The following is a 15,060-nucleotide window of genomic DNA, read 5'->3' as shown; positions in this document are numbered from 1 at the left end:
CATCAGCTTTCCATTATCTGCATCCCTCCCCCTGCCCCCCTCTCTCCCCTCCCTCACCTTCTCCTCCACTTTTAATTCCTAATGCAAATCACATCTCCTCCACAAAACCATTTCATTTTACAACTTAGGGATTTTATCATCTAAACAGGGTAAACATTTTCTGGATGATTGCTTTTAAAATGTTAGGAGGAAAACCTGGATGACTCCACCACAGGGACAGGGACACACCTGCTCCATGCCCTGCCCTCTCATCAAGGACCTGATAGGGCACAAGCTGCTCACCCTGGTCCACTGCCACCTCCAGCATTCTCATCATGACATGTGGCTCCATCACTACCCTCAGCAGCTTGCTCCCCATTGAATTTCACTCAAGACTCCACCTGGAGTCCTGTGTGCAGGTTCTGGAGCCCTCAACAGAAGAAGGACAGAGGGGCAGGGGGGGTGGACTGGATGAGCTCCTTGGGTTCCTTCCAACCCCTAATATCCTGTGATCCTGTGACATGGAACTGCTGGAGCCAGTCCAGAGGAGGCCACAAAAATGCTCAGAGGGCTGCAGCAGCTCTGCTCTGAGCACAGGCTACAAGAGTTGGGGCTCTGCAGGCTGGAGAGGAGAAGGCTTCCAGGAGACCTTAGAGTGGCATTCCAGTGTCTGAAGTGGGCTACAGGAAGGCTGGGGAGGGACTATTGACAAGGTCTTGTAATGACAGAATGAGGAGAAATGGGTTTAAACTGGCAGAGGGGAGATTAAAACTGGATGTTAGGAAAGGGTTCTTTGCAGTGAGGGTAGTGAGACACTGGCACAGGTTGCCCAGGGAGGTTGTGCAGCACAGAAGCACCCAATGGGATCAAAGATCACATTCTGTGCTTCAGTGCTCCATAACCTCCCTGGAGGTGTTCAGGACCAGGTTGGATGAGGCCTTGAGCAACCTGTGCTAGTGGGAGGTGTCCCTGCCTATGGCATGGGGTTGGAACTGGATGATCCTTGAGGTCCCTTCCAACCTAAACCATTCTATGATTCTATGATTCTAAGACCCAGTTCCCTTTTCCTAACAGGAATTTGTTTCCTCCTTTGAGGCTCCTTACTGCACCTTGGAGCTGCTCTCAGCATCCCATGAGTGAAAGCCAAACTGCCTCAGTGCTTCTGGGCAGGTTTCCCAACAAGCCAACACCAAGGGCACATCAGCACACTGAGATCAAGGCAAGCTTCAACAGAGACTACTCTCAAGAGTAACTCCCTGTCCAGCCCAGCCCACAGCATGGTGCTGGCACACTCACCAAGACAAGCTCTGCACCAAGATGCCCACAGTGCTAATCACAGACTGGTTTGGGTTGGAAGGGACCTTAAAGATCATCCAGTTCCAACCCCCTCCCATGGGCATGGACACCTCCTACTAGACCAGGCTGCTTAAGGTCCAAGCCAACCTGGCTTTGAACACTTCCAGGCTTGGAGCCTCCAGGACTAATCTGGGCAACCTGTTCCAGTGCTTCAGCACTCCCATGGGGACCAATTTCATCCTAATGCTTCATCTGAATCCAGTTTCTTCCAGTTTGAAGCTGTCATCCCTTGTTCTGTCACTCCATACCTTCATCAGAAGCCCCTCTCCAGCTCTCCTGCAGCCCCCTTCAAATCCTGGAAGGCTGCTCTGAAGTCTCCCCAGAGCCTTCTCCATGTTGAAGAACCCCAACTCTCCCAGCCTGTCTTCATGGCAGAGGTGCTCCAGTCCTCTGAGCTCCTCACACTATGCAGGATTTAGGATGGGGAAGGAGGTGTTTTGGGAGGTCAGCATCCCCCAGCTCCTCTCCTCCCCTCCAGAGGCATGGTCAAGGCCCAGCACTGACAGTGTTTGGTGCTTACCAAGGTCTCTACCATATTTGGCTTGTAGTTGCGCAGGGTCTTGGCAGCGTAGAAGACATCTGCCATGTTGTGACACTTGATCATCTCCAGGATCATCGTGGAGGCACAGAAGGTGCCACTCCGGCCACCTCCGTTCCTGGTGGGAGAACACACACAGGGTGATGGTGAGAAGATGACATTCAGAGCATCTCCCTGCTGCAACTCTCCCTTCCTCCACCCACCCATGCATTCCAGGATATGTCCTAGAAGAAGGGTTCAGACCCTAAAGTCCTCCTAGACTAAGGGACCTGAACCAGATCTATGCGGTGGCAGAAGCTAGGATCCTGCCCTCTGGTCCTCACAAGAGCCACAACAGAGCATTAAAAACAGCTTTTTGGATCACTGGGGCTGGATCTTGGATACCTGGGCTCAGTTTCCAGCCCTGCCATGGACTGATTTCTCATGTGACCTTGAGGAAGCCACTGTGTCCCTCTACCATCCTCTTGCCATCTGCAGGGTGACCCAGGGCTGATGATCTGTTGGGTGCTGCTTGGCTGAAAGAACCACCCCATGTCTCTGGGTACATTCCCCTACTCTGGCCTGAAACCATCCCACACCACCACATCTGATCTCTGTCAGCAAAGGGGGTGGGGAGAGGAAGAGAGAACCTGAAGGCAGTGGTTTATAATGCATGCTCCCAGGTTACCCTTGGGCTAATGAAGGCAGACAAGGCCCTAAGTCATTTTTGATCAAAGGCTCCCCTGCTGTCTCCACCAATCTAGGAATGTGCTGGGTCCCATCTGAGAGCACTCAGATGTGGGATGTGGTGACAGGGTTGGGCCATCTGCCAAGGGCAAGGGGGCTGGAGTGAATGGCAGGGCTCTGCTAGCAGGTGTCCCTGGTGCTGAGCATCCATCCCACGAAGGAGGCTTGACAAGGTGACCCTAACTGATGGATTGGGAGAGACTGCACCACTCCCAGGGCAGTGGTGGTGTCTCCAGCCCTGGTGTGGTTTCAAAGCTGTGCAGATGTGATGCTGAGGGCCACAGTTTAGTGGTGGCCTGGCAATGCTGGGTTAATGGTTAGGCAGGATGATCTTAAAGGTCTCTTGCAACCAAAACCATTCCATGATTGTATCTGGGGACAAAGTCACCCTGGTGAGGGATTTTTGGAGGAGTTGCAGGCAGAACCGTGGAGATGCTATCTGGTGGCATCTGCCTCCACACAGCAGCTCACTGCTCTCCAGCTGACACTCACAAGCAGTGCACCACAGTCCTGCCATCGCCGCTCTCCTTCTGCCACCTCTCCACTTGGGCCAGGAGGTGCAGGAAGGACTTCTTGGAGTCTGGGGTGTCTCTGTAGGCAGACCACCGCAGGTACTGGAAATGCCGGACCATCAGGTGCCCCTCCTGCAACTGCAAAAGCAAACCTCAGCAGCCTGAACCCTTGGCCTGCCCTCACTTGCCTCCACTGGAGGTTCTGATGGAGGACAAGAGGGGTTTGGAAGCATCAATAGTAGAGGAAGAGAGGAAAAGCCTGTCCTGGATGCTTCAGCTCACACTGCTTCCATCACCCCATCCTGCCTGGGGGAAGCTCCACTGGAAGGGTTTATCCTAACTCACAGCATCCTGAGCTGTCTCTGTTTACAGTGAGGGTGGTGAGACCCTGGCACAGGTTGCCCAGGGAGGTTGTGGAGCACAGAAGCACAGAATGGGATCTTTGATCCCATTCTGTGCTTCTGTGCTCCACAACCTCCCTGGACGTGCTCAAGGCCAGCTTGGATGAGACCTTGAGCAACCTGTTCTAGTGGGAGGTGTCCCTACCTATGGCAGGGACGTTGGAACTGGCTGAGCTTTGAGGTCACTTCCAACCTAAGCCATTCTGTGACCTCCCAAACCCCTTTACCAGACCTCTGAGCCTCCCCAAGGCTTCTCCATCACATCCTTGTCCTGCATGCAGAAGATCCCAGAGGATGTGTTTCTGCTGTGTTTGCTGTAAACCAGGAGGCTGAGGAGAAGCTGCCAGGCGCAGAGGAGGGAAGCAGTGGAGGTGTACCTTAATGCCCTGGTAATCTGGTTAGCTCTGAAGCTAATCTGGTTAGCAGGCTGCAGGAGGAGGATTAGAGCCACAAAGCTAGAAGAATCCAGGCTTTAGCCAGGCAGATGTGGAGCTCTCACTCAGAAGTTCTCAGAGCTTCAGGAGTAGCTGATGGGATCAAACCATGGTTCACACACTCCAGCCTCTCCTCAGAGCTCAGCAGCATTCATGTTGGGAGCAGACAGTGAAGGAGAAAGTGGAGGTCAGATGCAGATGAGGCCTCTTCAGCTCTTGAGGGTTCTCTCCACCCAATTTCAGCTGCCTGATGAACAGGGCAAGCACCCTCACAGGCTCCCAGGATGTCAGGGGTTGGAAAGGGCCCAAAGGGATCATCCAGCCCAACTCCCCTGTCAGAGCAAGACCATACAAATCTAGCTCAGGGCACACAGGAATGCATCCAGACAGGCCTGCAAAGGCTCCACAGCTTCTCTGGGCAGTCTGTTCCAGTGCTCTGGGACCCTTCCAGGCAAGAAGTTGCCCCTTGTGTCGAGCTGGAGCCTCCTGTGCTGCAGCTTCCATCCATTGCTGCTTGTCCTATCCCAGGGAGCAGTGAACAGAGCCTGTCCCCCCTCCTGACCCCCAGCCCTCAGTGAGTTATAAACATCTACTAGATCCCCTCTCAGTCTTCTCCAGACTCTCAGTCCCAGGTCCCTCAGCCTCTCCTCCCCAGGCAATGCTCCAGTCCCCTCATCATCCTCATAGCACTCCCCTGGGCTCTCTCCAGCAGGTCTCTGTCCCTCTCAAACACCAGACCTGCTCCAACCAGCAGGACCACATATTCCTGTGGCTCTGCCTGGGGAATGGGTGTTGGGGGAGCACAGTGCCCACTCCAGCACACCTCAAACACACAAGAGCTTCTCTGATCCTTTTTGGGAGCTCCAGTGTGGGCTGATGATGTGGCTGGGACGAGTTGACCTCCTCAGGCTCAAGGTTTTGCTTCCAGCTGGGAGCCAGGAAGGCAGAGGCGGAAGATGAAAGATAAGCAGAGTTAAACCAGCAGAGGACTCTGCCAGCCCAGGAAGGGAAGCTCTGGGACACGTTTTGAAGCTCAGGTGAAAGCTGTCTAGCTCTGGAGGACTTGTGACAACCACCAACGCCTGCTTCCCCTCCAGCCAGTAGGGCTTGGCAAGAAGCAGCTCCTTGCATCCCCCAGAACTCCTCCAGGGATCTGCTCTCTGGGAAAATCTCTCCTTAGCTGCAGAGTTTTCAGTCACACTGCATTTTAACTTGGTGTGGGCTGTGTTCTGCCACCAGAGAGCACAGCACACGTGGGGAAAGATTTTGTGCTGACACCAGGTCATGAGCTGGGCTTGATGATCTCAGAGGACTATTCCAGCCTCAGTAATGCTGTGATTCTGTGATGTGCCAGATGCTCCTCTGGGGAGCACAACCAAACCTCTCTCTGTGTTTAGAGTCCAGACAATTAGGATTTACCTCCTCCAATCCCAGCTCCCACACTGAAGCACCTTTACCAGCCAGGCCATAAGCCAAGCCACACACACCCTCTCCCATATGTCCAAGGACCTTCAGTGGGACATTGGCCTCAACCTCTTGGCAAGCCTCAGGAGATTTAAAGTCTTCATGGATTCCACCTCTTCACAGCTGGCTTTGTAGTGAAAGCAGCTTTTACTCCATGTACCAGCCCTGTGAGGAGAGGCTGAGGGAGCTGGGGGGGTGCAGCCTGGAAAAGAGGAGGCTCAGGGCAGAGCTCATTGCTGTCTGCAGCTGCCTGCAGGGAGGCTGTAGCCAGGTGGGGTTGGGCTCTTCTCCCAGGCACCCAGGGACAGAACAAGAGGACACAGCCTCAAGCTGTGCCAGCACAGGTTTAGGCTGGATGTTAGGAAGTTCTTCACAGCAAGAATGATTGGCATTGGAATGGGCTGCCCGGGGAGGTGGTGGAGCCACCATCCCTGGAGGTGTTTAAGAGGAGGCTGCATGAGGCACTTAGTGCCATGGGTTAGTTAACTAGAAGGGTTAGGTGATAGGTTGGACTGGATGATCTTGAAGGTCTTTTCCAACCTGATTAATCCTGTGACTCTGTACAGCTCTGCACCCACACAGCCTCTCCACCACCCCTGTCCCTTCTCCATTCCACAACGTTTCTCTTCACTTAAGGGCAAGGTGAACCAGTCAAGAGTCAATGCAACAAGGACAACAGGTGAAAGCCTGTGCAGATCTCCCCACCCTTGAGGGAAAAAGCTCTGCTGATCCCAAGGAATCTTCCATGCCCGTGTGGGGAGTCTCCATCCTGTGACACATGTGGCAGGGCAGAGATGGACCTTCAGGCAGGATGAGAAAGGTCTTCTTACAGAGGTATCCAACATCTTGAAAGAAGCTGTGAACTCCAGAGAGGCTGGATGGAGTCAACAGCATTTCATAGGCTCCTTTTTTGCCAGGAGGAGATCAGGGGCTACATCTGCTGCAGGAGATGGGTTAGGCTGAAGAAGACACCACTATCCACAGCACCATTCAGTGAGGTTGCCCTGGGCAGGCAATGACAAGCTCTAGGACTGCATAGCCTTGCTAGATACATCATCCTTCTGCTCTCCAAAGAAGCTCCTAGTCCTTTGAAGAAGCTCTTGGGGACTCCCCCAAGGAGGAGGCCAACAAAAGCAATCCACCCCCTGCACGTGACCTCACCCAGACGTGACTCCTGCACTGAGAGATGCTTGAGGTGCACCTAGACACACACACACAGAGACATGCAGGAAGCCCCCCTCTGACACCCCCTTCTCTGGCAAGGAGCCAGAGAAGAGATCCTCACCCGAGTGATGTTCTGGACTCGGAAGAGCCTGGACACGATGTCCTCATCTGCCGCCCCAGAAACATACTCCACCTCCATGGGACCATACTGCTGGAGCCCTGGCTCAGGCCAGTACTGCAGGCAGGGCTGTGGAGAGAAGAAATGCAGCTCATCAAGACATGTACTGGAACATGAGAAAGGGGCAAGACGGAGTGGAAGGGAGTTGTGGGTGCTGGACAGCAAGAGGGTCTTGTGGCACAGGAGACAGCCCCAGGGCAGGCTGCTGGACCCACCACGCTGCCAGCACACAGACCTCGCTCTGCTGGATGGAGGAACCCCCAGCTTGTTGAGGTTGAAAGGTTATGTCCACCCCTAGCATCCATGTAGCCCTGTCCCTGCTGCATGAACACAGGAGCTGATGCTCCTGGAGATAGGCTTTGCTGGTCCAGGAGGCTGCAGGACAGGCCCTGCCTCAGCCTGGTCACAATGATGGAGCAGGGCATGGCTGCTCCAAGAGTGCTCTCAAAGCCCACTGGCTTCAGAAGCTGCCATCAGTAGCAAGAAAGGACCTGGAGGTGTTGGCTGACAGTTAGCTGAATATGACACAAGGTGTGACCAGATGGCTGAGAAGACCAACAGCATCCAGGCTTGGGTCAGCAACATCGTGGCCACAGGACCAGGGCAGTGACTGTACTGGGCACTGGTGAGGCCACACCTAGAGTACTGGGCTCAGATTTGGGGTCCTCACTCCAAGAAGGACATTGAGGTGCTGGAGCATGTCCAGAGAAGTGCAATGAACCTGGTGAAGGGTCTGGGGAATAGGGCTGGGGAGGAGCAGCTGAGGGAATTGGGGTTGGAGCCAGATGGGGCTTGGACTCTTCTCCCTGGTAACAAGTGATAGGACGAGAGGAAACAGCCTCGAGTTGCACCTGGGGAGGTTTAGGTTGGATATAAGGAACAATCTCTTCCCCAGATGAGAAGAAGAGCTTGGACATAAGGAACAATCTCCTCCCCAGAAGAGCTGTGAAGCCCTGGACCAGGCTGCCCAGGGCAGTGGTGGAGTCATCATCCCTGCAGGAGCTCCAAAGCCATGCAGATGCAGTGCTGAGGGACACAGGTTAGCATCAGGCACCTGGCAGCCTTAGGTTGACAATCAGACTTGATGATCTGAAAGACCTTTTCCAAGCTAAAGGATCTCATGAACAGCACCACAGATTGCCAGTCCCCTCACCCCACGACCACACCATCCCACCAAGTCAAAACAACCTCAGCCTGCAAGCCAGGAGAAGCCTGTGGAAGCAAATCCTTGCTCTCCTCCACGCCTCCAGCACAGCCCTGACAGCTGGCTGGGTCGGTGGGTCAGGGCCATGATTGTTTTGAGAGGGTGACAGCTGGCAAAGCAGCATGGACACAAAATAGATGATGTTTGCCACCAGACTTTAACAGGGCATTTAGCATCCCAGGCTGTCTAACGGCTTGGGCCTAACTGCATGGCAAACGTGGTGGAGAAATAATTGGTTATTAATAGGGGCCATAAATCTCCAGCAGCTCTCAGCCTTCCAGCCTCAGAGCTAGAATTTGGATATTAAAACTTCCTTTAGTGAGATGAAGTTCAAGTGAGGGATCCAGCCTCCAAAGTCACCTTTTGGAGCTGCCTGCTGAACAGGTTGATTTATTACCTGTTGGTCCTAAACTGGTAAACATTTAAGACCCAGCTGGTCTTGTAGCACAGACATCCCTGAAGGAGAGATGTCCAGAGAGGGAGGTAGGGCTGAGGAATGAAGAAAAATCAGAGAATCACAGAATTGGGTTGGGTTGCAAAAGACCTTTGAAGATCATTGAGTCCAACTGTCAACCTAACCTCACCATGGCCAGAAAACCATGGCCCAGAGTGCTGTGGCCATCAACCTAACCCCACCATGGCCACAAAACCATGGCCCAGAGTGCTGTGGCCATCAACCTAACCCCACCATGGCCATAAAACCATGACCCAGAGTGCTGTGGCCATCAACCTAACCCCACCATGGCCATAAAACCATGACCCAGAGTGCTGTGGCCATCAACCTAACCCCACCATGGCCACAAAACCATGGCCCAGAGAGCTGCAGTCATCAACCTAACCCCACCATGGCCACAAAACCATGGCCCAGAGTGCTGTGGCCATCAACCTAACCCCACCATGGCCATAAAACCATGACCCAGAGTGCTGTGGACATCAACCTAACACCACCATGGCCAGAAAACCATGACCCAGAGTGCTGTGGACATCAACCTAACACCACCATGGCCAGAAAACCATGACCCAGAGAGCTGCAGTCATCAACCTAACACCACCATGGCCACAAAACCATGACCCAGAGTGCTGTGGCCATCAACCTAACCCCACCATGGCCATAAAACCATGACCCAGAGTGCTGTGGCCACACAGTTTCAGTATCTGAAGGGGGCTACAAGAAAGCTGGGGAGGGACTTTTGAGGCTGTCAGGTAGTGATAGGACTGGGGGGAATGGAGCAAAGCTGGAAATGGGGAGATTCAGGCTGGAGGTGAGGAGGAAGTTGTTGAGCAGGAGAGTGGTGAGAGGCTGGAATGGGTTGCCCAGGGAGGTGGTTGAGGCCCCATGGCTGGAGGTGTTTGAGGCCAGGCTGGGTGAGGCTGTGTGCAGCCTGCTCTAGGGTAGGGTGTCCCTGGGCATGGCAGGGGGGTTGGAACTGGCTGCTCCTTGGGGTCCCTTCCAACCCTGCCTGATTCTGTGATTCTAAAGGCTCCCTCTATGGCTCTGCACATGCCCAGCATGTTTATACAGACAAGCAAACACCAGTTTGTCTCACACCAGTTTGCACACTGGTGCTGCATCCCTCTGCACCCTTCCAGCAAGCGTTTTGGGTCATTTACATCAAGTATCTGATCTCAACTGGGAACATAAGCCTGCTAATGAAGTCTTCTCCAGACATCCATTAAGAGTCCATAATGCTAATTTTATGTAAAAATCCAGTAAGTTTCCTCATTGAATTAACATTACAGACCTGCAGCTGACTTTTATATCCACTTTGGTGGCTGTAAGAGCTTCCAGGTATCTCCCTGGGGAGTGCTGCACCAGGAGAAGGAGGCTGAGCATAGCCCCCAGCTCTCCAGCTTCTGCTGCCTCTCCCCAGGGAGGCAGAGGACATCTCCCCTCCCATTCAGCACATCAACACACTCCATCACACCAGAAAACCCACAGGGCAGCTACTTTACAGCAGGTTGGTTTATAAAGCAGCATTCACAAGCCACCAGTGACCTTGGAAGATGAGTGTGGGGCATCTCCAGTGCCTCAGTTTCCCCTTTGTAAGAGGATCCAAATCAGACTTTTATCACAAAGCTACACTTGCCACTAACCTTCTGTCCTCCTGGGGTCATCAGCAAAGACTGTAGTGCAGCAGAGCAACATCAACACAATGCCAACACCGAGGCAAAGGCCAACATCAATGGCAGCATCAGTGCCAAGGCCAACACCAAGACCAAGACCAAGGCCAATGCCAGGCCAACATCAATGTCAATGCAACACAGCCAGGCTGGTTTGCTTCTTTAGCTCCAGCCTTGTGTTTGCAGGGCATAAATCTTGGGTGCTGCAGCCAGTCTCACCCTTTTCCCAGAAGAAGCTGAGTGAGCAAGGCAGAGGCTGCAGCACTACAAGGTGGTGAGGACAGAGTAGGTCAAGAGAGGTTCTCCTCCCTCTCTGCTCTGCCCTGGTGAGGCCACATCTCTAATACTGTGTCCAGTTCGGGGCCACTCAGTTCAAGAAGGGCCTCAGGGAACTGCCTCAAAGAGTCCAGCACTGAGGCAAAAAGATGGTGAAGGCAGTAGGACAAGCTGAGGGAGCTGGGGCTTGGAGCAGAGGAGCTTGAGGGCTGCCCTCATTGCTCAGGATAAGTATGTGCAGGGCAGTGGCAGGAGGACAGAGCCAGGCACTGCTCAGGGATATCCAGTGATAAGAAAAAGGGCAATGGGTGCCAGCTGGAGCAGAGGAGGTGCCACATGAACATAAGGGGAACCTTTTCCATTGTGAGGGTGACAAAACACTGACACAGGCTGCTCAGGGAGGCTGTGGAGCCTCCTTCTCTAGCGACTTCCAAACCTGCTTGGATGCATTCCTGTGAGCGACCTACTCTAAGTGATCCTGCTCTGGCAGTGGGCTTGGACTGGATGATCCCTAGCATTCTGTGGGTTCCACGGGGCTGGCAGCACTCACCCAGGCAGAGTTGGACTGGTTGAGCTGGTTGAGCATGACGATGGAGGTGCAGCCGTAGTCGTAGACCAACCGCCAGAAGTCGGTGGTGGTGTTCTGCAGAGGGTGCAGGGTGACGATGAAGGCAGCACTCCTGGTGTAGCTCTGTGCAGAGAGGAGACAAGCACCACTCAGGACGTGCAGACAGCACTGAAGTAACTGCTGTCACACCCCAAAAACCCAGGGCAACCAGAAGATGAGTGGCACCGATGCCAGATCTTCTCCATGCGTACGCAGAGATGGCTTCCCTGGCACAGCCTTGGACCCTCCATGCCTTGGGGCAGTATCACAGCATCACACAGTATCACAGTATCATCAGGGTTGGAAGAGACCTCACAGATCATCAAGTCCAAGTGATCCCTGCCCCTGGTCAGGGTGAAAGCTCTGCTCTCTGCTCTCACAGCAAGGGCTGTCTTGCAGAAGTAACTAGGAAACCTTTGAGCCAGGAGCACGAGTTGTGGAGTTGTTGTTGAGAGGTTGTGGAGTCTCCTTCTCTGGAGACTTTCAAGGCCTGTCTGGATGTGTTCCTCTGTGATATGTGCTGGATTGGGTGGTCCTGCTCTGGCGGGGGGGTGGACTCCATGATCTCCTTCCACCCCCTAATGTCCTGTGATCCTGTGAGCTGTGGCTGCCAGATGGCTCCAGCTCCCAGCTCTGCAGCCTGGCCCCAAATGAAATCATCACCCATGGCATCATCCCACCCACAGTGTTTCAACACTGCTGGGTTTCAAGAGCAGCTGAGAGACAACCACTGACCTGAGCTCAGTGGGGTTTGGGGGGAGAAAAGAAAACCTCCTAAGGAAAGGCCTCAGAGACAGCAAGAGGAAAGGGAAGGGGGAAAATGAAATAATTTCTCTGTGTCTCACTGGTGCTTTGAATGAGTTTTGTCCCCTTGGTCATTTTGACCCAGTGTGCCAAGGGACTGGGAGCCCACACCTTAGCAATCAGACTTTCAAATTAGCACATTTTAGCTCAAGCCTCCTCAGATACAGGAACAGAGCAGAGAACATTCTGTGCCCAGGAATTAGCTCCACTCTCTGCTAACAGGGAGTCCTCCGGCTGCTGCAAACCTCCTCATTTAACTCCTGGAAATCACAGGATCATAAAGACCTCCAGGATCATCAAGTCCAAACCTAAAGCAAACACCACCGTGGGCATTAAACCATGGCCCCAAGTGCCATGTCTACACAGTTCTTGAACCCCTCCAGGGATGGTGACTCCAGCACCTCCCTGGGCAGCCTATTCCAACCCCTGAACTCTCTGACAGCACAGAATTTTTTCCTAAGCTCCCTTGGTGCAACTCGAGGCTATTTCCTCTCATCCTGTCACTTGGTACTAGGGAGAAGAGAGCAACCCACACCTGGTTCCAACCTCCTTTCAGGACCTGAAGGTCTGGCCTCAGGCTCCTCTTCTCCAGACTAAACACCCCCAGCTCCCTCAGCTGCTCCTCACCAGCCCTGCTCTCCAGACCCTTCAATGCCTTTACTGAACCTTTACCCCTGTCCCTGGGGCAGCAGTGAGACTCCTGCCTCTTGGTGAGAGCACCTTGTTCTCAGGAAGGGTGAGAAGTGAGGTGAAGGAGGTTTCATAGGGCAATGATCAGGCAACAACCTTGGCACCTGCAGTCCCTTGGCACTGGTGTGACAGCAGTGGGCACAGAAAGGGCAAGCACCAGCACCACACTCAGCACCAGTGATGGGCAGCACAGGTGACCCTGGACAGACTGAGCAAACCACTTTGGCACTTAGGAAAAATGAGACTTTTGGGGGTTTTCTGCCCAAAAGAGGGAGAAAGGTTTTATCCCTTCAGCAAGAATTGCATCCAAAGGGCTTTTTCCAGCTCTACCTTTTTTTTTCTCTGACCCTGTAGCAGAGATTAAAGGAGGCTCAGTGAGGTATAAAAATAAACTGGATATGCAAACACCAAGCAAGCTGAAAACAAAACTCCCATTCCTGGGTTGCCAAAGCCTGCAGCTCACTTGGTGCAGCTCCCCAGCAGCCACCTCCACCCCCAACCTGCTTTTTGCTGCGAGAACAGGTACCAGGGACATGAGATCTGCACAAAGACACAACATGACAGATCACCTGTTGGGGGGAAAATGGCTGGGCTAAGCCTGGTGCTGGTGCTGAGCTGTAAGGAGGGCTCAGGGAAGGTGCCCTGGGTGTGGTGGGTCCCAGCAAAGCCCAGGCAAAGCACTCAGCTAGTTTCAAGGAGAGAAAAATGGGTTTGGTGATAAATGACCCATTGCTGGGTGTGAGCACAGAACCCATAGTGTCCCCTCTGCTCTGCTTTGTGGTCTTCAGCAGGTAGGAAATAGCTTTGCCATCACAGGTGTCACTTCTGACTGCACCAGGGGATCCATGGTGGCTTCAGGACCAATTTGAGCCCCCTGAATAGCACCAGAAGAGGTAGAAGGATGCACAACAGGGTGCTGAAGAGGAGCTCAATGCTACCAACCAGGGATGGGTTGGATGGGGCCTTGGGCAATCTGGACTAGTGGAGAGTGTCCCTGCCAGTGGCAGGGGGATTGGAACCAGATGATCTTTAAGGTCCCTCCCAATCCAAACCATTCAACGATTCCATAACCCTTCCAAGAGCTTCTTGTCCCTCCTATGCTCCATTTTGCTACACCAAAAACGAAGACTCTTTGTCTGCAGCTTGCAAGAGGAGGCTAAAAGCCCTTTCAAAAGCAGGATGCTGCTCCCCTAAAGAAAGGGGTGAAGGGCCCCACTGTGCTGCTCCCAGCCCTCCCTCCCTCCCTCTGCACACAGCTACCGGCAGCCTTTACACCCTCGTGAAAAACAAGGTCATGAACGCAAACCAGGCAAGGGTTTGCCATGAGGAGGCAGCCAAGACAACCCCGAACGCCCCCTTACATCAGTTAAGGCCGCGTTGATGTAGTTGTTGCTGTCTCCGTCCACGGAGATGAGGAAGGGAAGGCATCGGTCGGGGCGGCAGCACGTCCATGCTGCGGTTCCTCTCCCGTTGCGGGGCAGCAGGGCGATGCTGCACTCCTCCACGTCCAGGTGAGGAGTCACCGAGTTCAGGGTCTGCAGGTACACAGCTCCCCTTAGCTCCCTTCCTGTCTGCACCAGACCCCCCCCCTGCCACAGCCTGCTGGTCCCAGCCGCGGCGGGCAGCGAGCGGGCGAGGGCGCCGCAGGGTTGGGAGCTGCTCACCTGGAACTCCTCCCGCAGCTGCGAGGAGTTGCTCTGCGGCTCTATCCTCACCATCTCCTTGTAGGTGGGCTTGAACTCGCTGGCAGGAATGCTGGTCTCCCCACACAGGCAGGCTTCCAGGATGGCATCGTGAATGAAGACATACTGCTCCTGGCACGGGGAGGAGAGGGGCAAAGGGCTGAGCCCCCCAGCGCCAGCCCCACCTGCCCCCGGCCGCCCTCGGCACCACCTCACCTCTGTCTGTATCATGTTGATCCTGCGGGAGCACAAGGTCTTGACGCAGTTGTAGATGTCCACCACGCCCTCACACTCGGCCATGTCCAACATCACATCCAGGACAATGTAGCAGCCAGTTCTGCCCGTGCCAGCGCTGGGGTGAGGGAGGGACACCAAAGCCACCCTCAGTGCCCACAGCAGCCGCAAGCAGTGCGAGACCTCAGCGCGCACGGAGCAAGGGCTGTGTGGGGGAGGGCTCCACGTACAGCCCCTGGCCATGGATGGATGTGGGGACACCCAGGGTCCAGGCAGGGCTGTCAGGACCTCACACACCTCTATAACCAGAAGCTGGTTTTGCCTTAAACCACTCTCTCCACCAGCAGCCCAGGGGGTGCGTGGCAGTCAGGCTGCAGGTGGGAGGTTAGCACTCACATCCAGGTTCATTTCTGCTTTAAGACACCAAAACAGCTCTTTTTTTTTGCAACCAAACCAGCAGCAGTCAAACCACCTGAGTGCTGCCAGTCCTCTGGGATCCCACTCCAAAAAAGAGAAGAGGAGGATGCTCAGCACCAAGACCTGAGAGCACAGGGAGATATTCCCAGTGCAGAGGGAGTCTGAACATCCCCAGGACGGACCCTTGGGTCAAGGCTGTGCCTAGCAGGATGCCTGGAGCAAATCATAGAATCACAGGGTTGGAAAAGATCTCTAAGATCATCCAGTCCAACC

The 15,060-nt window shown here is 54.1% G+C and overlaps 1 protein-coding gene across 1 annotated transcript in view; it reads right to left on the bottom strand.

Moving 5' to 3' along the window:
* Nucleotides 1-15,060, bottom strand: part of PTPRU (protein tyrosine phosphatase receptor type U) — an 86,880-nt gene that overhangs the window by 3,175 nt on the left and 68,645 nt on the right. Inside the window, 9 exon segments of the mRNA XM_064172375.1 lie at nt 1,856-1,991; nt 3,092-3,249; nt 6,696-6,821; nt 10,904-11,044; nt 13,816-13,890; nt 13,892-13,923; nt 13,926-13,989; nt 14,119-14,268; nt 14,353-14,488. Of these exon segments, the coding sequence (XP_064028445.1) occupies nt 1,856-1,991; nt 3,092-3,249; nt 6,696-6,821; nt 10,904-11,044; nt 13,816-13,890; nt 13,892-13,923; nt 13,926-13,989; nt 14,119-14,268; nt 14,353-14,488 (1,018 nt within the window).

Source organism: Pogoniulus pusillus, chromosome 37, assembly GCF_015220805.1.
Source record: "Pogoniulus pusillus isolate bPogPus1 chromosome 37, bPogPus1.pri, whole genome shotgun sequence".
Lineage (NCBI taxonomy): Eukaryota > Metazoa > Chordata > Aves > Piciformes > Lybiidae > Pogoniulus > Pogoniulus pusillus.
The sequence above is the reverse complement of the archived record's forward strand: the minus strand, read 5'-3'. Positions and strand labels throughout refer to the sequence as shown.